General features: G+C 54.1%; 11 protein-coding genes across 11 annotated transcripts; 7 read left to right on the top strand and 4 right to left on the bottom strand.

The window, feature by feature from the left end:
• Positions 1 to 356: 356 nt before the first annotated feature.
• Positions 357 to 4,714, top strand: BO72DRAFT_470243 (ABC transporter ATP-binding protein; the record flags this gene model as incomplete). Its single annotated transcript, XM_040947016.1, has 9 exons — positions 357 to 545; positions 607 to 684; positions 749 to 864; positions 928 to 982; positions 1,044 to 1,645; positions 1,711 to 2,308; positions 2,355 to 2,919; positions 2,970 to 3,142; positions 3,191 to 4,714. 9 exons carry the CDS (start codon positions 357 to 359, stop codon positions 4,712 to 4,714), a joined length of 3,900 nt encoding a protein of 1,299 aa, XP_040799202.1.
• Positions 4,715 to 5,572: 858 nt separating this feature from the next.
• On the top strand, positions 5,573 to 6,481 carry BO72DRAFT_460617 (uncharacterized protein; the record flags this gene model as incomplete). The annotated part of the gene is made up of 4 exons (XM_040946478.1): positions 5,573 to 5,613; positions 5,646 to 5,737; positions 5,798 to 6,203; positions 6,319 to 6,481. The coding sequence occupies 4 exons, from the start codon at positions 5,573 to 5,575 to the stop codon at positions 6,479 to 6,481; spliced, it is 702 nt and encodes a 233-aa protein (XP_040799201.1).
• A 112-nt stretch (positions 6,482 to 6,593) lies between these two features.
• Positions 6,594 to 6,837, top strand: BO72DRAFT_449979 (uncharacterized protein). The gene has a single exon (XM_040945139.1). The coding sequence runs from the start codon at positions 6,601 to 6,603 to the stop codon at positions 6,772 to 6,774; it is 174 nt and encodes a 57-aa protein (XP_040799200.1). The 5' UTR covers positions 6,594 to 6,600; the 3' UTR covers positions 6,775 to 6,837.
• A 389-nt stretch (positions 6,838 to 7,226) lies between these two features.
• Positions 7,227 to 8,003, bottom strand: BO72DRAFT_460616 (uncharacterized protein; the record flags this gene model as incomplete). Its single annotated transcript, XM_040946477.1, has 4 exons — positions 7,227 to 7,235; positions 7,434 to 7,696; positions 7,757 to 7,833; positions 7,903 to 8,003. The coding sequence occupies 4 exons, from the start codon at positions 8,001 to 8,003 to the stop codon at positions 7,227 to 7,229; spliced, it is 450 nt and encodes a 149-aa protein (XP_040799199.1).
• Positions 8,004 to 9,195: 1,192 nt separating this feature from the next.
• BO72DRAFT_470242 (ubiquitin carrier protein) lies at positions 9,196 to 9,885 on the bottom strand (the record flags this gene model as incomplete). Its single annotated transcript, XM_040947015.1, has 3 exons — positions 9,196 to 9,458; positions 9,609 to 9,769; positions 9,851 to 9,885. The coding sequence occupies 3 exons, from the start codon at positions 9,883 to 9,885 to the stop codon at positions 9,196 to 9,198; spliced, it is 459 nt and encodes a 152-aa protein (XP_040799198.1).
• A 968-nt stretch (positions 9,886 to 10,853) lies between these two features.
• On the bottom strand, positions 10,854 to 12,370 carry BO72DRAFT_382966 (sugar porter family MFS transporter; the record flags this gene model as incomplete). Its single annotated transcript, XM_040941494.1, has 2 exons — positions 10,854 to 11,978; positions 12,071 to 12,370. The coding sequence occupies 2 exons, from the start codon at positions 12,368 to 12,370 to the stop codon at positions 10,854 to 10,856; spliced, it is 1,425 nt and encodes a 474-aa protein (XP_040799197.1).
• An 828-nt stretch (positions 12,371 to 13,198) lies between these two features.
• BO72DRAFT_449978 (SDR family NAD(P)-dependent oxidoreductase) lies at positions 13,199 to 14,472 on the bottom strand. Its single transcript, XM_040945138.1, has 2 exons — positions 13,542 to 14,472; positions 13,199 to 13,481 (listed from the first exon to the last, which is right to left on the bottom strand). Exons 1-2 carry the CDS (start codon positions 14,251 to 14,253, stop codon positions 13,315 to 13,317), a joined length of 879 nt encoding a protein of 292 aa, XP_040799196.1. The 5' UTR covers positions 14,254 to 14,472; the 3' UTR covers positions 13,199 to 13,314.
• Positions 14,473 to 16,776: 2,304 nt separating this feature from the next.
• Positions 16,777 to 18,179, top strand: BO72DRAFT_498326 (uncharacterized protein; the record flags this gene model as incomplete). Its single annotated transcript, XM_040948762.1, has 4 exons — positions 16,777 to 17,084; positions 17,151 to 17,463; positions 17,557 to 17,624; positions 17,702 to 18,179. The coding sequence occupies 4 exons, from the start codon at positions 16,777 to 16,779 to the stop codon at positions 18,177 to 18,179; spliced, it is 1,167 nt and encodes a 388-aa protein (XP_040799195.1).
• Positions 18,180 to 18,624: 445 nt separating this feature from the next.
• BO72DRAFT_433545 (SDR family NAD(P)-dependent oxidoreductase) lies at positions 18,625 to 19,579 on the top strand. The gene is made up of 2 exons (XM_040943209.1): positions 18,625 to 18,744; positions 18,807 to 19,579. Exons 1-2 carry the CDS (start codon positions 18,686 to 18,688, stop codon positions 19,498 to 19,500), a joined length of 753 nt encoding a protein of 250 aa, XP_040799194.1. The 5' UTR covers positions 18,625 to 18,685; the 3' UTR covers positions 19,501 to 19,579.
• A 326-nt stretch (positions 19,580 to 19,905) lies between these two features.
• On the top strand, positions 19,906 to 21,825 carry BO72DRAFT_470237 (gamma-glutamyltransferase family protein; the record flags this gene model as incomplete). The annotated part of the gene is made up of 4 exons (XM_040947014.1): positions 19,906 to 20,040; positions 20,099 to 20,117; positions 20,177 to 20,526; positions 20,581 to 21,825. 4 exons carry the CDS (start codon positions 19,906 to 19,908, stop codon positions 21,823 to 21,825), a joined length of 1,749 nt encoding a protein of 582 aa, XP_040799193.1.
• A 199-nt stretch (positions 21,826 to 22,024) lies between these two features.
• Positions 22,025 to 24,082, top strand: BO72DRAFT_181278 (MFS general substrate transporter). The gene is made up of 5 exons (XM_040939469.1): positions 22,025 to 22,428; positions 22,484 to 22,618; positions 22,680 to 22,849; positions 22,902 to 23,975; positions 24,042 to 24,082. Exons 1-5 carry the CDS (start codon positions 22,224 to 22,226, stop codon positions 24,072 to 24,074), a joined length of 1,617 nt encoding a protein of 538 aa, XP_040799192.1. The 5' UTR covers positions 22,025 to 22,223; the 3' UTR covers positions 24,075 to 24,082.
• Positions 24,083 to 24,217: the final 135 nt, after the last annotated feature.

Genomic DNA, 24,217 nt, shown 5'->3' with positions numbered 1-24,217 from the left:
CCGTCGCACCAAATGCAGATCGACACCTTTTGTCCCCATTCCATCCCTGCCCTACACCCATGCATCCATGGTTAGACTATTGGGCCTTTTGCATGCACGGATAAGTTAATGACTCCACCCCCCTTGGCCCAGACTCTGATTAGCCTGGCTGGGTCCCCTTCCCTGGCTAGAACATACTAGGTAAACACTCGTACTCGGTAGTCCCGTACTCGGTAGTCCAATGCGTACGTCCCTACTGTACCTACGGAATATTTATGGCCATATAAGTGATGCCCTGTTCCCGCCCGCAGCCTTGCATCTGCGTATCCCCCCTCCCCTCTCACTCACCTTCATGATCTCCTGCGAGGTCAACCGCCATGGGTTCAGCGACTGAAAGCCCTCCTCCACACCAGGGCGAGCATGAGAATACACTCCCTGCGGAGAAGATCGTCTCTGTGACCGACACCTCGACTGCATCATCCACCACCACCAGCAAGAAGTCCAAGTCCGACACCGACGCCAAGGATGCCACATCAGAGCAGACGGCCTCGTTAGGCAGTTATTTTGTACGGGAATTATTCTGCTTCCCCGGCAGAACTTGATGCAGACTTCGCTAACACCCCGCAGAGGTTACTGTCCCATGCAAGTGCGTCGGATCGTGCCATCCTCGCCGTTGCCCTCCTCTCCTCCATCGGGTCGGGTGTTGTATGTGTCCGCAGTCACCCCAATACACACACGGAGTAAACGGCTAATCTCTCCTCGTCTGCAGCCCCTACCGCTCATGAACATCGTGTTTGGGAATATGGTCGGCGAATTCAACGGATACTTCACCGACGACTCCTCCACCACCGAAGCCGAGTTCAAGTCCGCCATCAGCAAACTGAGGTGAGTGCGATGCGAGCCATCGAAGAGACCCCCGACCGAGCCGAACCCTAACTCACGAACCAGCCTGTACATCGTCTACCTCTTCATCGCCAAATTCGCCCTCACATACTTTTCGATGGTGCGTCCACCGTGCCCAGCCCATCTCAAAGTCTCCGCAGCATATGAATAACCTCGTCTAGTACTGCTTCCGCGTGATCGGCCTCCGCGTCTCCGGCACCCTCCGCCTGCAGTACATGCACGCGCTCTTCGCGCAGCCGATCAGCAAGCTGGACCTGGTCTCCGTCGGCACCGTCACCAACACGATCACCACGCTCTCCAACTCGATCCAGCAGAGCATCTCCGACAAGCTGGCCATCCTGTTCCAGTCACTCGCCCTGCTCGTCGCCGCCTACGTCATCGCCTTCCGCTACTCGTGGGCCCTGACGCTCGTCACCAGCGCCGCCCTGGTCTTCATTTTCGCCGTCTGCTTCATCGCCGTGCCGATGATGACCAAGATCCAGCGCCAGGTCGACAAGGCCGACGAGAAGCACTCCTCCATCGCCGCCGAGGTCATCGGCTCGATCCGGACGGTCGTGTCCCTGGGCGCCGAGGGGACGTTGGCGCAGCGGTACGCCGACTGGATCGAGATCGCCCGGTTGCGCGGCCGCAAGCTGTCCGTGGTGATGGCGGTGCAGCTGGGGCTGGTCTTCTTCGCCATGTACGCGAGCTACTCGTTGGCGTTTTGGTTCGGGCTCAAACTATACCGGGAGGGGCATATCCAAAACATCAACACGGTTATCACGTGAGGCTCACAGCTTTCTTGGGTTGGGGAAATTGAGATGTAATGGCTAGACTAACGCTCGACAGGGTGTTCTTCTCGGTGATGGTGGCCGTCAGCGTGCTGGGCCGCATCGCCTCCCCGCTCGTGACCATCGCCAAGGCCGCCAGCGCTGCGGGCGCCTTCTTCGAGATGATCGACAGCGACAAGCCGAATGCAAGTGGACTCCGTGGCCCGGAAGTCTCCGCGGAGGTCGACCTTGTCTTCCAGAATGTGCATTTTACCTACCCGTCGCGACCCGACTCGAAGGTGCTCAAGGGCTTGAACGCCCGGTTCCAGAAACACAAGACGACGGCCTTGGTTGGTCCCTCGGGCTCCGGTAAGAGCACGATCGTGGGTTTGCTGGAGCGCTGGTATGAGCTGAATGCCAATGCGGAGCATCCCGACCAAGGGGCTATCCTGGTCGGGGAGCACAATGTCCAGGATCTGGATCTGAAGTGGTGGCGCACGCAGATCGGGCTGGTGCAGCAGGAGCCGATCTTGTTCAACGATACCATCTTCAACAACATCGCGTACGGGCTGATCGGCACACAGTGGGAGCATGAGTCGGACGAGGTCAAAAAGGGGCTCGTACAGCAGGCTTGCAGGGAGGCGTTTGCGGATGAGTTTATCGATCGGTTGCCGGAGGTATGTGTCTTCAATATCGGAGTCGAATGTTATCTGACGGGGATAGGGTTTCGCGACTATGGTCGGCGAGAACGGGACGAAACTGAGCGGCGGACAGCGGCAACGGCTGGCCATCGCGCGGAGTATCGTCAAGCAACCGACCATCCTCATTCTGGACGAAGCGACCAGTGCCATCGATGTAAGAGGCGAGAAGATCGTGCAGGCGGCGCTGGATCGCCTCGCGGAGAACCGTACAACCATCGTGATCGCCCATCGGTTGACGACGATCCGCAAAGCGGATCACATCATCGTGATGAAGGGTGGGGTTGATGTCGAGCAGGGAACGCACGAGGAGCTTCTGGCAATCGAGGATGGGGTGTACAGTGGGCTGGTGAATGCCCAGACTCTCGAGCTGTTAGACGCAGAAGGGAGTGACATTCACGATGAGATGGACGACACCGACGACGACGCCAAGTCAGCCAAGATGAGCTTGAAAAAGTTCGGAAAAGAAGAAGAGCTGGAGAAGTCGAAGAACAGAGGCTTTTTTGGCAGTATTGGAGTGTTCCTATACGAGAACAGAGGGCAATGGCGTTTCTACCTTCCGGCCTTGCTCGGCGCCGCTGGTGCTGGAGGTAAGCATTGCGAGGAGTGTGATTGTGTGGCAGCTACTGACGTGAACTAGCTGCCTACCCCATTCAGAGTTGGCTGTTTGCGAGAATCATCCAGGTCTTCCAGTACTCAGGGGATAAGCTGGTGCACGCTGCCAATTTCTGGGCTCTGATGTTCTTGGTTCTCGCTCTGGGGAATGGGGTCTGTTATGCCCTGATCGGCTATTCCGCCAACCGGTTCTCAGTGGTAAGTCACCCTTCACCTTGGACCGACGAACGAAGCTAACATGGAAAGGAAATCTCCTCGTACTGCCGAACTGAATACTTCCAGAACATCATCGAGAAGCCCATCCCCTTTCACGATCGCACCGACAATGCCTCAGGCTCGCTGGTCTCTCGTCTGGCTACCGACCCCAAGCAAGTGCAGGAACTCCTTGGCATCAACGGAGCGCTTCCCTGCATGTCGATCTTCGGTATGATCGGATGTATCATCATCGCCTTCACTTTCGGCTGGAAACTCAGTCTGGTGGCTGTGTTAGCAGCGCTGCCTTGCACCTTTCTGGCGGCCTTCATGCGCATTCGCTACGAAGTGCAATTCGACGCGATGAATGCAGCCGTCTACTCTGGCAGCTCGCAGTTCGCAGCGGAAGCCATCGACGCCTTCCGGACGGTGTCAGCACTGACAATGGAGGACGCCATCCTGAACCGCTACTCAACCATGCTACTTGCGCAGCAAAAGAAGGCCTTCCACAAGGCATGGTATGCAACCTTAGTCTTCGCCTTCTCCGATAGTGTCGAGCTGTGCGCTATGGCGCTCACCTTCTGGTACGGAGGGCAGCTCCTCGCCTCACGAGAATACGAGCCCACCTCCTTCTTTGTGATCTACATGGCCATAATTCAGGGAGGACAGCAAGCCGGCCAGTTCTTTAGTTTTGGGTCAAACATCGCCCAGGCCATTGCCTCCGCGAACCGCATGCTGGACTTCCGGCCGAACCGCAACGAGAACCCACAGCAGATGACCACCACCACCACCAATAGTGCAGGCCAGTCTGCAACAGCAGCAAGCATCAGCTTCCGCGACGTCACTTTCCGCTATGCTTCACACGACCGCCCCCTCTTCACGGGCCTAAACCTGGACATCAGCCCAGGCCAATTCGTCGCCTTCGTCGGCCCATCCGGTTGCGGAAAGACCACCGTCATTTCCTTGCTCGAACGATTCTACAGCCCCGCCAAAGGCACTGTCCTCCTCAACGACCAGGATATCACCACCATCGACCCGGCCACGTACCGCAAGACTATCTCGCTGGTGGCCCAGGAACCCCGACTATTCGAGGGCACCATCCGCGAAAACATCACCCTCGGCTTGCCCAACCCATCTGAGGTTTCGGATACGGAAATCGAACAAGCATGCCGCGACGCCGAAATCCACGACTTCATCACCTCCCTCCCGCAGGGGTATGCCACCGAGCTAGGTATCAAAGCTCAGGCTGCTTTGAGCGGCGGCCAACGCCAGAGGCTGTGTATTGCAAGAGCGTTGCTGCGGAAGCCGAAGCTACTGCTCCTGGACGAGGCGACGTCGAGTCTGGATTCGCAGTCCGAGAAGGTGGTGCAGGCTGCGCTGGAACGGTTGGCGGCGAAGAGGTGTCTGACCATCGTCGCGGTGGCGCATCGGTTGGCGACGATTCAGAAAGCGGATGTCATCTTTGTGTTTGGGGAGGGAGGGCTTGGTGGGTCGAGAGTCGTCGAGCAGGGGACGCATGCGGAGTTGGTGGTGAGGCGGGGGGTCTATTACCAAATGGTAAGCTCTCTTTCTCTCTGATGTGTGGGATGGGAAATGCTAACTGTGTGATAGTGTCAGGAAAACGCGTTGGATCGGTGATAGCCTGGTGATACTCAGGCTGGGCGAAGAGGCCCCTTGGGATGACAGCTCGACTTCTGGATGATGTTGATGGGGAAAAAACCTACCATGGATGCGTATGACAAGGGAAAGCTGCGTCACCTGCGCCACCAGCAGAATGGAGAAATCGGGAACAGAGAGTTGGCGCAAGAGTGCTTGGACAGAAATTAATTATACACTTATACCCTGTATAGTAAATAATTCATTATACCCACACGAGAATATTATGTTGACCGTGCTCAGCGTCGATAGGAGCAGGAAATAGCACGATCGAAGGCGAGGCAAAACGAGGACATCAGAAAGACGTAAGGGAGCATTCTGGTGGGAATACCAAATCGAGGCATCTGACGGTTTTCATGGCATGTTTTAGAGCTTAAGCATGATTCTTGTCGAGAGGTGCGTTGATTATTTGACTCCAGCGCTATGTCTTTGTCCTTGGATGGGGAAGGTGCCCTTGACGCTGCGGAAAATGGCTCATATGCCAACTACCGACCCTTCTTTTCGAATAAGCAGTACTAGTGTACTCGCTTGCGAGGTACAGCAAGGACAGTCAAGGTCTAAATGCGAGAGATTAGTGGTCCAACATACCAGAGATTGTTGTACTTATCTAATAAGCAGCGGGAACAGCTCCCCCACCAGCAAGTGACCTCACGGCCGCGGGCCACGGATATCCTAGAAAGGTGCTCCGTAGAATGGTGTTAGAAGTATAGCAGCCCGTATTGCTGTAATGATGACAAGTGCATGCGAGATACTTTACAGCGAAGTTTCGTCGCGATCCCAATGACTCATGCCACTCTACAACTTCGAACAACAGGTAACTTGTACGTCCTTGACTTCGACTTACCTTCTCAAGTATTTTGATCCTCTACAACCTTTCAAACGGATTTCTATCGAACCTGACTCCTACCAAGCTCTTTTATCGAATCAAAATTTCATTACCCAATTGTGAGTTCAATATTTCAGTTCATATCCCGGCAACTCACTCCTAACTTCATGCTCCCTTAGCCACCTTGGCCTTCTACTCTTCCGTAAGAGCCCAACAACCAGAGTTTATAGATCGCGTTCGCAAGATGTGTTGCTTGTTCGAGTTCTTCCTCCGCGCCAGCATCGAGCCTGTCATGATCCACCGCGAAAACAGCTTGGAACGTGACGGTAGATGGCGTGAGGCCCAAAAACTCCGGCGGCAATACTACACTATGACCTTCAGCTGGCTCTACGACTTCGAGCGAGTCGGCGAGCTGATTCGAGCGGAGAAGCAACTGGTATTTCTGGCCCAGAAAGAAGAATTCCTTCGCGAGTGCGAGAGGAGGTGTCTAATACACTTGGAAATCAATCTATGCCCCGACGAGTCCCTGATCGAAAAGCTACAGACGGCCCAGAGGCTGTCGTCCGAAGTACGCCAGACTCTATGGTATGAAGCCCGACGATACCGGAAGATGCTCGCCTTCATCCCCGACGGCCCTTTGAGACGTGCTCTGCATGCCTGCCGGCGTCAGCATATCTGGTATCTCCTATCTAACTTGCAGCGAGCCCAATGTGCGGCCATGGGAGGATGCTGTGGTCGAAGCTGTGGCTGCTGTTCGAGGCCGAGGAACCCGGATAGTCACAGTCAGCACCATGGGCATTGCTTCTCGTACTGCATCTGCTGTACAGACGCCAGAGGCTTTGATATTCGGCCCAAGCGCTTAGAGGACGATCCAATGCATCAACCTTTTGATATGTCTCCTGGAAAATACATGGGTGCCTATGAACTACGATTGCTGGAATCTTACATCTGGGGTCTCCTATAGTCCTATGGCACGGGCCGGATGTCATACACCCTTCGAGCCTTCCGCCATTCCGTTGCTTACAACAGCCTCTTGGCTCTTTCTTTGAACGCAATCGTGCAATTGTTTCTCGAGGATGGCGCCATAAGGTATCTGTACTGCGCTTTCCGTTTGATGTTTATTTCTGCTACTCTATACGGTCTCTACCATTGTTGATCATGAACGAACACACTCTGAAGCTTGGAAGAACTTGCTCGTTTCTGCTCAAGTAGAAGCTGGTATCTTTGATTGCGTATTATCCTCAACCAACCCTGAGCTCTCGAGTCGCACAGTTGGCAAGTCCGCGTTCACCAACTGAGTCCTCGACACGTCCACCCGTACCTCACATTAGCATTTCTTGCACCTTCTTATCCAGAGCATATACAATCACAATGTAATGGCCTTTACAAGAAGTACTAGATAATCGATGCCAGCCTGCTCCTTCTATAGAATAGTGAGGCGCAAATGAACCCTAGCGAATGCGCCTCGTAATTCAACTATTATCGCATTTCACTTGACTCGTTATTTGCACGAAGTTCCTTCATCTCTGGCTTACGTGTACTTCAGGGCTTTAATAGGAATCTTATGGCCGCCTCCTGCTCACTACACCAATACTTTAAGACATATGCTTAGATTACCTTGATGTTTAATGTATATTTATATAATTCATACAGTGCTAATTTATACAGTGTCCCTAGGACACACAAAGTACAAAAGAAAAAGAAAGGGAAAAAATAAGCAAAAAAACAAAAAGAAACCAACCGACAAACAAACAAGCAACGATAAACATCACCCATTCTCCCCCCCCCCCGTGTCCTAAAACCAACCCCCCTCACCAAGATCTCAGTTGACCCCTGCTGGGCCGGCTGATTGCCCCACTTTGAGACGATCTTGCTCACGGTTCGACCCAGGAAGCTTTGGCCCTTTTGCAGGGGCTGGGACGGCTGCTGCGGGGGCTGCTGCGGGGGCTGCTGCAGCTCTAGTCGCTGGTCCTGAGTGACCAGTGGAGGGAGAGGAGGGAGCGGAGCAACCGGAGCTGCTGCCAGCGCTGCCAGCGCTGCTGGCATGAGGTGGGAAGGGAACGAAGGCGCCGGCGGGGCTATTGTAGAAAGTATATTAGTTTCATCTAACCCTTGATGTTGGCAAAAGAGGATCTCACATTCACGAGCCCCATGTCGCCATAAAGCCCAAGCATCGCCAACGTTGGTTGGCTTGTATCGGGAAAAAGCAGCAAACCTAGATGGACTCAGATTACTCTCACATTACTCTCACATTACTCTCACATTACTCTCACATTACTCTCACATTACTCTCACATGAGTCTGATGTAATGGTTGGCTCGTACCGACGTCGGGCCCAAAGGACCCCGGCATAAACCCCAAGATGCACAAGCTTCCGGAAGCCATCATGAGCAAAACAAACCACCAGTTCTTACTGGTGATGGCGGCCAGGGCATCGGAACGGCTGCGATGAAAGCCATATCAGATTTATAGTGTGTCTTCAAATTATGGTGCTCAAGAGGAACGTACCCCGGCGGGCATTGCGCCGCCAAGCCGCCCAGTCTTCGAAAACATTGGTAATTGAAACTATAGACTGAGGCTTTAGTCTGACGCTCACGCTGAATGTGATAAGGATGGGGGCTCTTACCGCTAGTTTGCGTGATGCTATGCGTAGAGTAGCCCGCTGAAGTTGAGAACAGAGAGGATGCTCTAGTCCGAGTAGAGCCGGCGATTCGTGTTGCTCCTGGAGGAGAACGTGGAGACCACGTCGCCGGTTGCGGCGGCGAACGAATGATCTGTTGGACAATGGTCTGATAGTCCGGTTGAAGAGTAGAATAATCTCCATCAGACAATTCGAAACAGGCTCTGTCGCAAAGAAAAATGACTTCCGAATAGACGATTGGTAGAGGATGCTGGGGAGGCAGGGAGGCAGCACACTTGGATTGATTCTTAAAGATTCCATGGAAGAAAGCGCCTGGGTATGAGGCCTCCAAGCGACAGGTGCGAACGAGTCAATGGCTCCCGGGTGGTCCGAAGTACCTGCCCAAGCAAACAGTTCAGCTCAACAGAGCCTGGCTTGAGGCTTAAATGGAGTAAAGAAATAAGATACATTGATTCGACATGAAAAATCATGAGAACTCGTGTTGAGATGGAACGATTTAACTCGAGAAGTAGAACTGGAAAGTGTACTAGGTATTCTCATGCAGAGATTTTGAACTTCGAACAACCTATCTTCATGTCTTCCCGCCACCCGACACCTGAGCAAGCGCTTAGAACGAGTGGGATCAGAACTTGACAATGGTTACGTGAAGGAAGCTAGGCACGCAAACAATAAATCAGGTTTTGGACATGATAGAGTATTCAGTTGTCACATTCAATTGATCAAACTGCCTTACAGCTCATGTATTAACATTTGGCAAGCGACGCAATTTTCAGGCAACCATGCGAACTAGACATATGATCGGCATGCTTACAGCCTTGGGACTTCACAGGTAGAGGAGTCGTAGTCTGTGAATGAATAGGTCTTCCCAGAGCAATTGGTCTGTAGACTAGATGCGTAAAATATCCGACGTGCCACGTTGAGCAACATCCTACAACATCAATCACGATTGAACAGGTTCTCCTTGACCACTTTCCGAATCTTCTTCCGATACCGCACGGGGTGCTTTTTCAAAAGATGGTAGGGCTTGCTTTGCGCCGGCGACTCGGGATTCGGGTTATCCAGCAGCTCCTGCACCCCGAGCAGAATCTCCTTGACCGACAGATTCGACGACCAGGATTCCTTTGGATCGAGGATCGAAAGGCAGACGGTTCCAATTGGAAGATGTTGGGATGGAACAACGGAGGGTTGAATCGGCCTGCCTGGCCTGCCTGGCCAGTTAGTCATAGGATCTGTGGCTGAAGCGGGCGGGGGTGGATGTACACTTCGGGGGCTTGCTTGGGTACTCTGTGACATGCAATCGTTAATATGGCTGTGACGCAGACCAAGGGAATGCAACAAAGTCAACTGACCATCAGGAAATATCATCAGCATCTTGAAAAGACCCCCCTCCCACATGGTGCCCGCCTTGCCGGGAATTCCGCACTCCCATTTCTTCATGTCGCGGACACCCTGGCGGTTTCGACTTGGTCGCGCGTAGAATCCGAAGAGAGGCTTCTTGCGCCATTTGCGTCTGGGGGCGGTGATGACTGGTATTAGTTTTGTCAGCACTTCTCAACGAAGGTTGAAGCTGGACAGGGATATAATGATTTACAGCTCCTCCATGATTCGGTCCTGACTGAGCGACATTGTTGGGCTGACGTGAGATCCTGATCGCTAGGCAGGGAGAGTAGACGGATTCGGTTGATGATCTGATAACGATCCTGGGGAGGGAGTGAGACCTATGAGACTGAGCTAAAAAGAGACAGAGTTGACGAGGCACTATGGAAAGACCAGGCTAATGAGACTGGAAGCTTCGCACCCTGCGTCGCGATGTAAAGATGTAGAGGAGAGATGTCGAGAAAACAGGAAGGTTGCAAGGGAGAGGAAAAACTCAAGGAGTGAGAGTAGGAAGTCACTTCCATATTCAAGTACCATATTTGATGCCCGCCCTGTGGTGCTGGTCTTTGTTCTGCATTCACTATCGAGCTTTGCGAAAATTCAACAGGTCGGATCGTGAGAGGCAGAGATGACGGATGCATGCCCAAGTCCTTTAATATCATGAGATCCATCTGGGGCTAGAAGTTGAAACGTTCTCGAGAGCAAGATGCAGGGCATTCTGAATGGATCGCCTATCTTGTGGCTATTGCTCAGTGGGATGACAAATGCCTTGACGAGGATTTTGACGCGTTGGCAATCCGCAAGAATGAGGCATTTTTCTCACCTAAATAACACCGGCCATAGGTACAACACACTGTTACCGCGCTGGTCCGCGGGGCCTGGAACAAAGAAGCAAGATTGAGAACGCAACGACTCTGTCATATTCGAAAGAAGGGAAGCTCACCGCAAGCCAATATCACAACACTAGCATTGGCATAACCAAAAGCCATATTAGCAGCCTCGACGAGCTTTATACTCTTTCCTTTTCTCACCTCTGTGATGCTTTGTACCCTCCTGACGGGATGCCTTGATCCTGGCCGTGTCGCATCAATTTGGAAAGATTTTCGATCACCAAGGACAAGTTTAACCTCGAATTCCAAGTTGAATTGCTGTGGCGACCGAGTCCCAGCACACTAAATCATCGCGCTGCGCAGCTACTCACTCTACGAAACAGACGCTTACACCCTATTCCCGGCCTCAGCCAGCGCTTCACGAACGAGGTGCCTCTCCTGATGCCCCCCTGCATCCCCAAACAACGAGTCGATCTCCTCCAGCGTCTTGCCGCTTGTTTCTGGAACTAGGAAGAACGCCCACACACCCGCCAGCGTACACATCACCGCGAAGAAAATGTACGTCCGGTACCCGATATCCGCCAGCATCGACGGGGTGACAATACCCACTACAAAGTCGGAAAGCCAGATGGTGCACGTCGCCAGCGCCACCCCCTTGGAGCGACACGCGTTGGGAAAGACTTCCGCGGGGAGCGCCCACCCCAGAGGGGAATATGAGACTCCATACACCAGAATGAAGACGAACGCCATAGCCACGCATGCCCATCCCGCAGCCGGATGGCCGGGCCAGTTGCTCGAGAAGAGCCCGCTCAACACCGCAATGATTGCATACGATATTGTCATTCCGAAGGCACCGTAGATGGCGAGTGGTCGACGTCCAACTGACTCAATAATAAAGGTGCAGATGATGGCTGCAACAACCTGCAGCACATTGAAAACACCTGACAAAACAAGCGATCTCTCGTTCGATTGACCGAGCGATTCGAACAGTGTTGGCGCGTAGTAAATAAAAGCGTTGATTCCCGAGAACTGCTGAAAGAATGCGACGCCACAGCCCACAGCGACGCGTTTCCAAATGCCACTACGGAAGAGGTCGAGCCAGGAGACCAGCTCCAGTTTGAGGCCCGATGCACCGGGGTGTCTGCGCTCTTGGACGAGCCGCTGGAATTTGACTTCGGAGACAATCGCGGTGTACTCGGCTTGCACTCGGACGTCGGTGGTCGGAAGGCGTCGGAGTTTGGCGAGGCTGGCGAGACATTCCTCTTGTCGGTCGACGAGGGCGAGCCAACGCGGGGAGTATGGAAATAGATGAATGCCCGCGCCTAGGAGGGTGGCGGTGACCATCTGCAGCCCGAACGGGACGCGGAAGGAGGCTTCTCCGTCGATGTGGCGAGTGGCATAGGTGATCCAGTAGGCGATCACAACGCCAAGGGTGATGGAGACGGACTCGAGTACGAGGAGAACGCCTCGCAGTTCGGGAGGGGAGACCTCGGAGATGTACAGTGGGGCACCCTCGAGACATCAAACTAGGTCAGCCACGTCACATGAACCCAGAACCTCCTTAACAACCTTGCTAGGTATCCGTGACACAGGTGCATACGTACCATTGCCAAAGTCCCCACGCCAATGCCACCAATGAATCGACCAGCGACCAGCATATCATAATTGACAGCAGCTGTCTGCAGGATGGCTCCGATGTCGAAGATGACCACCACCACGGTCAACGCCCATTTGCGGGAGATGCGATCGGCGAGATAGGACATGAAGAGACAGCCGACAAAGGCCCCCAGCAGCAACATGCCTGTCATGAGACCTTTTCCAAACGACGTTTCGGATCGGGGAAAGACCTGGTGGAACTGATCCATCACGTTGATGATGGAGATGACCCCCATGTCGTAGCCCATGGAGAAACCCCCGAGGGAGGCCAGCAGAGCTGAGCCAAACACATACCACGAGCGGAAAAGGCCTGTGATGCCACCGGGGCCATAGACGACCGACTCCGAGTGGCTGATCTCAACGGACTCGGCATGTTCCGCGGTGGCATCGTCCTTGCCCAAATGGGGGGATAGATCGCCTTTAACAATGTCTGCCATGAGTGGCAATTTGGTTCGGTAGAGAATTGAGTCGTAAGATGGTGAGTTTGCTAATGCAGGGTGGAGAATGAGTGAGTCACCTTCAGCTTCGCATGCGCATATTTATACCGTGTAGGTCCCCAGTGAGTCGGCAATTGAATCAAGCACTCAATATCACTCACTACCCCGGACTGTACCCCAGATTTCTGCCGAATCCTCCCCACAATCGAGACTCTTTCCCCGCATTTGCGTCTGAGGAATGCGGTCGGGATTCTTGTGATTGGCGGGGCAAGGTTTTGCCTCGCGGGAGAAAATGCTACTTTCCACCTCGAGAGCGGGCATCTTTGCCGCTTCCAGCTGTTGTACCCCCGGCAGAGGGTCTCACCTCCGGTTCGGGCACTTTTCCCCGCCACTGGGCAGCAGGTGTGGGTTGAGAGATTCTCCTACATGACGTCGACGAGGCTGGCTGAGGCTGCCAGATGAAGCTTTACTGATGACCGCTGATCAGAAACTAATTCCCGAATCACTCACACTATGCACCCACTCGCTCACCACGGCGGTCAATTCATGGTAGGCGATATCTATGTCATTTACAAGATTAAGGGTCGCAGGAATCGACAATGCTCAAGGGAAAAACAGGACAACATTGCAATAAATTGACGAACAGGCAAATCGGGAAGCAGAGCATGTCGAATGACGGATTGATCATGGGCGGAAGAGTAAACACTCCCCGGTATCAAACACCGACAGGATGAACTGATCCAATTCTATCCCTTCTACATAGGCACACCCTCGACAATCCAATTCAAGAGCTTGGATCCCCGAATCTCCTCGGCTCGTTTCACCAGCTCCTCCGCATCCCAGTTCACCCACACGAACTTCCCCTTGAGAAACTCCGCCTCTGCAGAAGCCAACCAGACATAGAACTGGCCCGGCAATTCAGCTATTCAGACCCCCGTTAGCATGCGCTCATTTACGGAGATGAGACAACGTCCGAACATACCTTGATCCGGCGCTTCGGCCTGATAGCCATTGCCTTCCGTCGCTACCCAGCCAGGCTGGGCACTCACCACGCGCACATGACGGTTCTCTGCTGCAACGTACTCCATCATCTTCAGCACCGCGGCCTTCGACACCGCGTATCCGCTCAGACCAGGCATCGGGGCAATATTCCCTAGACATGAGGAAGTGTTCAACAGCACGGGGTCAGGTCCCGCGACGGCCAAAAACCCCTGCACAGCATTCAGCGCGCTCTGGATATTCTCCACCACACCTCCCAGATAATCCTCCACGTCGTACGCCCGGATTAACCCGGGCGTAGGTAGGGTTCCCGCGTTGGAGACGAAGATGTCGATCTTCCCGACCCGGGAAACAATGGAAGCAAGGGCCTCGTCGACGGCACTGCGCTGACGGAGATCGGCTACTTCATAAAGGACCTGAGTCGAGGTGTGCGCTTGAGTGGCCGCGGTGGTGATTTTCTCCGCCCCCGATTTCAGGGTCTCCAGACGACGGCCGAGGATGGAGACGGACTTGGCGCTGGCCTGGGCAAAGGCCACGGCGATGGCGTTGCCGATGCCGCTGCCGCCGCCCGTGATCATCACGTTCTTGCCTGCCGCCGAGAGCTCGGGACGCGAGGGCGAGATGAAGGCGTAGGGCTTGGTGTGCCACTCCTTGGTGAAGGAGATGGGCTTGGGGTAGTCGTTGGAGGATGACATATTGGACAAGCTTTGATGGTGCTGTTAGATGTTATGACTTGGTCTGTGGTGAAGGTGCTGTGCTCGATGCCGGTGTTCAATGGAAGGCGTCTTGACCTGTTTGATCTTTATATACCCTCCTGTCGGGTGTGAGCCCCCATGATGCCAAACATATTCATTCTTGCAAAGACTATCTTTTATCAGCATCCTCAGGGCAGAGGATGCTGTTCACGCTATTTGGTATGGTAGTGTCATGAGAAGTGGTTGGTGGTGATGTTGATTTCTAATCTCCAGCCTGTGTGTTGATCTTCCCGACGGGATCTTGGCAGTGCTGCTGCACTCTACCAGGAGATTTCAAACCCTCCAGGGTCCAAGGGATCTGAACTTACCGTCGGCTTTCGGGACGGGATTCACAGTCTGATCGCTGCGGTATAGACGCAACACTACTCGTCAAGTACGTACAGACAGACGCGTAGATGCATCATTCCCGAATCACTACGCGAACACAATATGATCACTCAGTGTCTTTGACAATTTATTCAAATAATTTTCCACGGGATTCCATTCAACCAAAAGGTGATTACTGGCTTACGGCGTAGTCTACAATTATAATTATTTTCGCAGAGTCCCGAAGCACCTCTCGAGAATCTCCGTCATTGTCTCATCTAGGTCATTGCTGCTCGATCGAGCTGAGCACTCGAAGAGGGCATTGGCGATCAGGAACAACTTCAATATGACATAGGCTATGTAAGACCGCATCATTGCAAGACACATAAGTGCCGTGCTGGATTACTTATTTACAGTTCACTATATGATAGGGAGGCCTGTAGACGTGCCGGGCTTGATCTTATCAGGCATGGATTGGATCGTAGCGCGTGCGGTCTACGGACAAAGCCGGAGAACCACGGCCAAAACTCGGGGGGTAGAGGCTGGTATCTCTCTGACCGCCCCAGAACGACAGTGGGCGAGAACTCGGCGGCGAAACTGTTCTTCATTTCCGACCGCCTAAAAGAGCAGAATGGTGCCTGCTTTGATCGCCGGGGCTGCTGCTTGCCCCTGTAGGCAATTCTTCTGGATTGTGGCAAGATGCTGAGACTGAGAAGTATTAAGCCTGCTGCCCTTGTGGTTTTCATTGCCTAGTTGCAACCTGATACTCCTACTACTGGCTTAATTTGATTGTGGACATGACCTTGATATAAATAAATCACTCAACCCTATGCCTGAACTTAATATGCTGTGTATGCTTCGACTGGAGATTTCTGATGAGTTACCCAATCGCGAAGGAGTATTATCACTTCAAAGAAAAGGAAGAGAGCATTATTTACCGCAGCCCTTTCAGTCTATAGTTTATCGACAGTCATCCTCATATCCGATACACGCCCATGCTCACAAGACTTTCCGCCGCTCTCATTACGAGGGTTCGCATCGTGATACGCCTATTTCTCGTGACAAATTGGATCTTTTCATTGAGAGCTCTACCATTTTGAATGTGTCTGCTCCTTCCACAACTTCGAGAGATCACTCTTCTGGAGTACCCCACGGGATGAACTTGCTCACAGGCTACACCTGCGGTAGCTACCTATTTATACAATCCTATGTAAGCATCTATCGCAGGTAAAGCATGGTCTGTACGAGTCGTATTTGCATTAAATGCGTTTCAATAGTAGAATAGTAAATGAGGTCATGCCATATATTTAGACGTTTCCATCAGTCAAATGCGTGGTATGAGACTTGTAAGCTAGGTGGCACTGGTTCGCCTGCCAGGATGGAAGGGTTCCGCTGCTGTTGTAGCTGTCGTAATCAAGCTTGCGTATTTCACAGACTACCTTGCACCCAAGGCTTGGGGCGTGGTAAATTGTCAACTGAAACCACCACGAATAGGTAGCAAGACTCTGATCTGTTTATGATCTAAAGAAAAAATATTCAAGAGAGCGATCATGCCAAATTTAGAAGCGCCGATGCAATTCCTTTCACCCGCTCGTGCAGTCAGCCGATTTGATGGCCCTAGACAAGAGACTGGTTGAGGGATAGAGCTGGAAATAGCGAAGTAAGATTCTATCAAGTTGGAGACCCCAAGAGGCTTGGAGAGACTTGGAGAGGAAGGATATTCAGCTGGGCCCACTCCTTATCACCTCCAATGAATCCCCGAAATATTAATATAATGTATCGCTATGAGTATCTCGTGCTCTGTTACGTGATATTATTCAATTAATCTAACCTAAGGCTGTAAACCGATACCTGGTGCAGTGATAAGGTGCAGATAAGGTGCAGATAGAGACATTGAAGGCTATCATTTTACCGTTGTCTCCAGATGACTGGAAAGACTACGCACGTAGGGATGATCTTTGAGCCGGATCAGCCAGAAATTGCTGATACGAAAGACGACTGAGAATTCAGCTTCCGTCTTATCGAACGCCTCGCCGCTACCGGACCGACAGCTGTGTGAATATAAAATGTGCCCCAGGCGACCGGCTCCAAGAATTTCCTAGGTTTGATTCTCGCACGCAACTACCTAATCGTTCAAATTCCCCGGAACTAACCAACATGTTGCTCGCGCCGTTTGGAACGCTCTTGGCCGCTGCTGTCACCGTTTATGCGACTGCCGTACCCGCTATGCGCGGCACGCGCATGAAGCAGGACGTTGATACTGGCTTCGAGTGGGATCCCGAAGCATTCAAAATTGCTGCAGTGCGCGAGCCTCCAGTTGGTTTTGTGTACCACGATCTCTGGGAGACGACGACCTGGTATAACTACGACCTCAACGCCACTATTGCTCAATCAGTCAAGATCATCGGACAAGCTGCAGCTGAGGGTGTCAAGTTTATTGCCTTCCCGGAGATCTATTTCCCTGGGTATATCCCCTTTCCCGCTGGCATAGCTCTAGCCTATAACTATCAAACTAATGCGATTCGTCCTAGGTATCCTGCCTTTCGCACTGCCAACGGCCCAGAGGACTTCGCGCAATATGTATCGCAGACTATGGAGCCCGGCGACGCCCAGTGGCAAACTCTAATGAAGGCTTTTGCTGATGCTAAGATGTACGGTGTTGTCGGGTGGGCCCAGAGGGCTAACAACTCTCTCTTCATGACTCAAAGCCTTGTTGGTCCCATGGCCGACGGCTCGGCAGGAACCATTTGGAAACACGAAAAGTTCCGTCCCTCCGGCGAGGAGCGCACGCTCTTTTCCGACGGACTACTCAATACCATCCGCGCTCAAAAACTACCCTTCGGGGTGGTCTCGATGCTCAACTGCTGGGAGGCATGTTGCCTTCTCCTATACACTTCGCTTACGAGTAGTCGGGTAGAAACTGACCATTGCTTATAGCATGTTTACCCCGAGTCCCGGTTTATCTCCGGTGCCCAACCTGCCAACATTCACGTCGCGTCCTTCCCGTACGTCCTGTCTCTCAGGCTGGGATCCCCAGCAACCTCTAGTAAAAAAGCTGACCTCGACTATTTTCGCCAAACAGGATTGGCAGCTCGGTTGCCAATGCGACCGTCAACGTTAACCCTTATACGGGGTGGCATGCCGATGCCAAGGCATACGCCGAGACTGCTGCTGGTTCCCCCATACTCATGCTGCCCACATATGGTGCCTCGGGCATTTTCTCCGGATCGACTACCCTGAACGAGTCGACCAACACCCTCACGACAGGTTCACAGCCGTATGTCACTACTGTCCTGAATACGACTACGTTCAGCGACACCTCGTACAGCGTGAACGCATACAACAGCTGGGGCGCCGTCGAGAACATCATGCAGAATCTCCCCTCCGATATGCCGCAGCGCAAAGGCCCCTTCCTCCAGCGCGTGATCTTTACGATTGATCAGCTCACCAAAGCTTATATCTGGACCCCCGGGTTGACCTGCACGCCTACTTCCAAGTGGCCGTGCCTCAAGGTCTGGCCGCAACACCAAGAGTCGGATTTTACGGCTTCGTCTACTTGAGCGACGTACCAAGAAGCGACTTCAATGCATGTCGTTGCGGTGTGATTTGGCGGACGGTAGGTATCAGCGCCGGAATTGGAAGACGGGGTTGAGGTATGGAACGGGGAGCAGTGTCGGAGCGAAGCGCACATAGATACTATGCTTGTCGGATGCAGGTTGCGGAAAGCAGAAGCGGAAAGATCATATAGTACTATTCGCATGTATTCTTGTAGGGACGAATTTGCGTCTCTCCTGATGTTCTTCCAGCATGTCCTTGCAATATGAATCTGTCATCTAAACCGCATGGCTGCACGTGATTTGTATGCTTGCCTGGTTCGGTTTCCATCCATGGATTATTGGCTCACTTAGAAGTAACCGATGACGTCACTATGCTGTAATAGGATCATCCCTCGGATGGAAAGAGCATCCGCCCAACCAGCAGCATTCGCTTCATTGTTTTTCAACCTTGCAAGCCACCCTTCCCTCTTGATCCCAGGCTCCAGCACAACCTGAACAAATACGGAATAATGTCAGGTACCCTTGAGGGCAAAACCGCCCTGATCACCGGCGCCGCCAGCGGAATCGGGTAAGCCCACCCCACCCTTCACTCCCGCTATGTGACAGTTCACCTTATTCCCACCCCTCCAGAAAAGCCACCGCCCACAAACTGGACAGTCTGGGCGCCACATTGATCCTATCTGATATCAACGAAGATGCCCTGCAGCAGCTCCAATCCGAGCTGTCCAGCAGCCCCCGCGCCTCGTACCACATCTACCGCCCCTGCGACGTCTCCCTCAGCACCGACTGCACCCGACTCACCCAGGCGGTGAAGTCCTCCTTCGAACACCTGGACTTCCTGTTCAACTGCGCGGGGATCAACCCCACGAATATCCCCATCCTCGAAATCAGCGAGGACTACTTCACCAAGCTGGTGGACGTCAACCTGCGCGGCACCTTCAACATGTGTCGCGCCTGCGTGCCCCTCATGCAAGAAGGGTCCGTCATGGTGAACGTCTCCAGCGTGTGCGGTCTCAAGGGGTACCCCGGGTACTCGGTCTACTGCGCGACCAAGTTCGGGATCATCGGGCTCACGAAGGCGCTGGCCGCGGAGCTGGGTCCCAGAGGCATTCGGGTGAATGCTGTCGCGCCGGGGCATACGGACACCCCGACGATGGTGGGGAATGTGGCCGGCGGGGATGCGAATGCGCGCATCGTCAAGGAGGTGCCGTTGGGGCGGCTGGGGGAGCCCCGTGAGGTGGCCGATGTTGTGGCCTTTTTGTTTAGTGCGGGGGCGTCGTACATGTCGGGCAGTGTGGTCGAGATTACAGGGGGCGTAATTTAGAGGTTTATGGGTAATGTCAACAGTAGATCTGTTGGATTGGATTCTCGGCATGGACTTTGTGATTGCATCAAGTGTATATACCTGTATGTATATGAGCGAAGTAAATCCATTGGGAAATCTTGTCACCGAACATCCTTTGGGGTTCACTTGCTTGTGAACCAGCCGATGAGTCAAGTGTGGGTGACTTGGGTTGGTTGATAGCATACATTCACCGGGGAGCTTTGCTCCAACTCCGGCGGGCTCACCCGCAGCACCCCGCATTTCGTAACTCACGGATAACATTACAGTATGGAGAAGATATGGCTATTCCAGGCTGCCTTCTATGACTTTTACTCTATATCAGTGCTTCATGTTCTTTGTCCGAGTTCAACCACCTTGATTCCCACCTACTGATGCCGTCAGACCATGGCCAAAACACCCTTTACCCCTTTTCGCGGCCGCAGGAGTGTGGTACATGGTCTCAATGGCATGGTTGCATGTTCGCAGCCCCTGGCGGCGATGGCTGGCCATAGAATCCTCACTCAAGGGGGCAATGCTGCAGTATGTACATCAAAGTATCTCGCCAACCACGCATCAAGTCTTCACTAACTCATTGGAGGATGCTGCTGTAGCCGTTGGTGAGAACATTCCCAGCCATTATGACAGTCCATCGCCTTTATTGATTTCGTCAATGTAGCCGCTGCACTGAACGCGACCGAGCCAGCATCAACCGGGATCGGAGGCGACATGTTCTGTCTCTTCTACGATGCACCCACCAAGAAAATCAGTGCGTTGAATGGCTCAGGCCGTGCCCCCAAAGCAATCACGCTCGACCAAGTTCGAACTCGACTGCAGCTGTCGCCGGGAAAGTCTGGTACCATCCCTCTAGATAGCATCCTGGCGGTCACCACTCCAGGCGCCGCGGCAGGGTGGGTGGACACGATTGAGAGGTTTGGATCAGGAAAGCTGGGGCTGCACCAGATCCTTGCGCCTGCGATCGAGATCTGCGAGCGCGGCTTTCCGGTCTCGGAGGTTTCGTCGTCCATGGTGAGTATCTTGTCGTGATCGTAGGTAGAGCATTTGCTGATTACCCCATACCAGTGGCATGGACATGAACCGACTCTTCGCAAAGCATCGCCGCATTTTCACGAACTGCTCAAAACCGATGCAGCCGCCCCCGATGGATGCAGATCACCACTGCCAGGCGAAGTCATAACCAACCACGCCCTTGCGACGACATTCCGGGCCCTTGCGACCGAGGGAAAAGACGGCTTTTATCGAGGGAGAGTCGCCGACTCGATCGTCACAGCCGTGCAGGACCTCGGAGGCTTCTTGACTCACGAAGATCTGGAATATCACGCGCAGACTGGCAGCCAGATGGTCGATCCGATCTGCCTTCGGCTTTGGGCCGACCAGCAACAGCAAGCAGTGGATATCTGGGAACATCCCCCCAACGGCCAAGGTGTGGTAGCGCTCATGGCCCTAGGAATCATGGAAGAGCTCAGTCGTACAGGTCGCCTACCACCGCTGTCTCGCCTGACCCACAATTCCCCGGAATATCTCCACGCGCTTATCGAGTGCCTCCGCATCGCCTTTTCCGACGCTGCCTGGTGGGTTGCCGATCCGGAGGTGGAGCGTGTTCCGAATCTCATTTCCAAGGCGTATCTCGCCGAGCGAGCCAAGCTTTACAGCCCCAGCAAAGCGTCCGACGTGATCTGCCGGGGCAGTCCGGCCTTCCGGTCCTGCGACACGGTATACTTCGCCGTCGCGGATCGGGAGGGCAACGCGGCCTCGTTTATCAACAGCAACTACCACGGGTTTGGCACCGGAATCGTGCCCGCTGGCTGCGGCTTTACGCTGCAGAGCCGCGGGGCCAACTTCTCCCTAATCCCCGGTCATCCGAATGTGCTGGCGCCATTGAAGCGGCCCTACCACACCATCATCCCGGCCATGGCCACCCACGCCGCGGATGGCTCCCTCCACACTGTGTTCGGCGTCATGGGGGGCTTCATGCAGCCCCAGGGCCACGTGCAGGTGCTCCTCAACATGCTTGTGTTCGGGCTCAATCCCCAAGAAGCACTGGACGCACCGCGCATCTGTATCGCGGTGGAGGATGGCGATGCTGAGGGAGGTGTGCACCATAGCATGGTCTATGTGGAGGACGGCATTGAGCAAAAGGTGATTGACGAGCTGCAACAAAAGGGCCATCACGTTGAAGAAGTCACGGGATGGAAACGAGAACTATTTGGAAGAGGCCAGGTCATTCGCTGTCAGAGAGAGGCCTCTTACCGAGTATACAGCGGGGGCAGTGATTTTCGGGGCGATGGACTGGCGATTCCTCTTTAGGTTAAACGGATTGGAAACTGAATGTAAGCGACTGGTCCACCACAGTACAGGAGCATGTTGAGCTCGGGGGGGATGGCACGTGGACTCGGTTAACCCCAGAATGTGGGGGTGGCAATGGCATTTCCGCTGAATATAGACTAGTCCCCCGAAGACAGCTCGGGGCTTGCCGACTCGGCGCCCCCTCTGCGCGCCCCGAGCGCCATCATGACTCCCTGACTGGCGCATCCTCCTTCGTCTCCATATGAATATAGCTTCTTTTCCCCCCCTCCCCCCAAAAGAGTAGGGCTAGCTCGACCGCGTCGGCAGAGTGGAGGAGCATCCGGCATGGGGAGGTGTTAAAACCCGGCACTATTGCACCCCTGCAGTCATGTTTACTCCTTTCATGTCCCACGCCCATCATGGCCGACTTACACGACAAAGACCTCGAGAAGGTGCACGTTGATTTCGTGGAGAATGTCGAGAAACCAGAGCCCGCAGACCCGGTTCTGGTGGACGAGACAGGCCGCATTCAGCGTCTGCCGGTGCCCAGCGATGACCCCAACGACCCCTTAAACTTTGCTGTCTGGGCGAAGACTGCCATCATCGTATGTTGCTGTTGGTTCTGTAAGTGCCACTGGGATGGTGTCGAGCTTGCCGTGCCCTTTGCTAATTGACGCAGCCATCATGTCACTGTCGGTGGTGGGAGGACTGGGTTCGGTCCTCGACGTCTTCTTCCAGTTGTACGGGGCGGAAGGCCGCAGCACCAACCAAGTCGTCTGGCTCTCGACCTTCCCTTCCTTGTTCGTGGGCGTGGGTAAGCTTCCAGTGACATCTTCCTTGCCATTCTGTACGCAAGTGCATGCTGACTGGACCAGGAAACTACATTATCCTTCCTCTCGCCCTCGTATGCGGCCGACGACCGATCATGCTCATCACCACCATCGTCCTGCTCGGCTCGCTCATCGGATGCGCCCTATCGCAGAACTGGGGCCAGCATCTGGGCTTCCGTATCCTGATGGGTTTTACCACAGGCGCCACGGAGTCTGTACGTTCGCCCTTTCTCTGAGTGATCGCAACCACCTCACTGACCCAACCAGCTTCTCCCCCTGATGCTCGCCGAACTGACCTTCGTCCACCAACGTGGCACCATCTACGGCATCTACTGGGCCTCCCAGAACATCATCACCAGTCTGCTGACGTTGGGAAGTTCCTACGAAGTCGCCGCCCTCGGCTGGCGCTGGTTCTACTGGGTCTTCGTCCTCACCGTCGGCGTCGGCCTGGTCCTCGTGGTCTTCGGCTGCTTCGAGACCCGGTATCAGCGCGGAGCGGTCTTCCTGCAGAATCAAGCCGTCATCACCGACGAATATGGCGTGACGCGGGTGCTAGGCGAGGAGGAAGCCCGCGCCTGGCTTGCCGCGCAGACTGAAACCTCCTTCCCGGGGGCTCCCTCGCAGCATCCCCCGGCCAAGAAATCCTACCGCCAAATGCTCAGCCCGTGGCCGGGGGTGTCCGCGCATCCCGTGCAGACGGTCCTCAAGACCTGGTGGCAGATGCTCGAGAGCTTCAGCTCGCCCGGCGTGCTGTACGCGACGCTGCTGGCCTCGGTGGTGCTGGGCGCATCGGTAGGCGTGTCGCTGACGTACAACACGGTGCTCCAGTACAACTACGGCTGGAGCGCATCGGCGATCGGGCTGATCAATCTGGGCGGCGTGTTCGGCGGATTAGGCGGGATGCTGTACGCGGGCATCTTCGGCGACCGGTTCATCGTCTGGGCCGCCAAGCGCGCGGGCGGCGTGCATCAGCCCGAGCATCATCTGCTCCTGCTGATCGCTCCGGGCCTGCTCGCTGTCGCCTCCCTGATTCTGTATGGCTTCACGGCGGATGGCAACGCCACCTGGGGCGGACCCTTCATGGGTTGGACGCTGTACCAGGTCGCCTTTGTCTCGGTGCTCATCCGCACGACCTCCTTCGCCACGGAGGCGTGGCCCAAGAACCCGGGCCCCGCGCTGGTGACGGTCGTGGGCACGAAGAACCTGATCAGCTTCGGGGTCAGTTACGGGTTGAATCCCATGGTCGCTAAGTATAGTTACCCGGCGGCGATGGGGATTCTGGCGGGTGTCGTCGGCGGGGTGTTGCTGCTTGGCGTGCCGGTATACTTCTATAACCCTAAGGTTTGTTCTGCCCTTTCCTTCCCTTGATTGTGGTTTCGTGGGCTTAATCTAATATGCAATCAACAGTGGCGAAGACGAATGAGTGAGAAGGAGAAGTGAATCAGGTCGGGTCGTTGGTAGTCGTGCGGTCATGGTGGTAGTCTTGTACTGTTCTAATGAGATATGCTTTACACTTAGGTCTGACTTGATATATTGTGGTGACTGTAGACGATTACCAGTAGTCATACAATGTCTTTCTGACG

Source organism: Aspergillus fijiensis (genome assembly GCF_003184825.1).
Source record: "Aspergillus fijiensis CBS 313.89 unplaced genomic scaffold BO72scaffold_40, whole genome shotgun sequence".
In the NCBI taxonomy this organism is placed as follows: Eukaryota; Fungi; Ascomycota; class Eurotiomycetes; order Eurotiales; family Aspergillaceae; genus Aspergillus; species Aspergillus fijiensis.
Note: the sequence above shows the minus strand (reverse complement) of the source record. Positions and strands in the feature narration are given on the sequence as shown.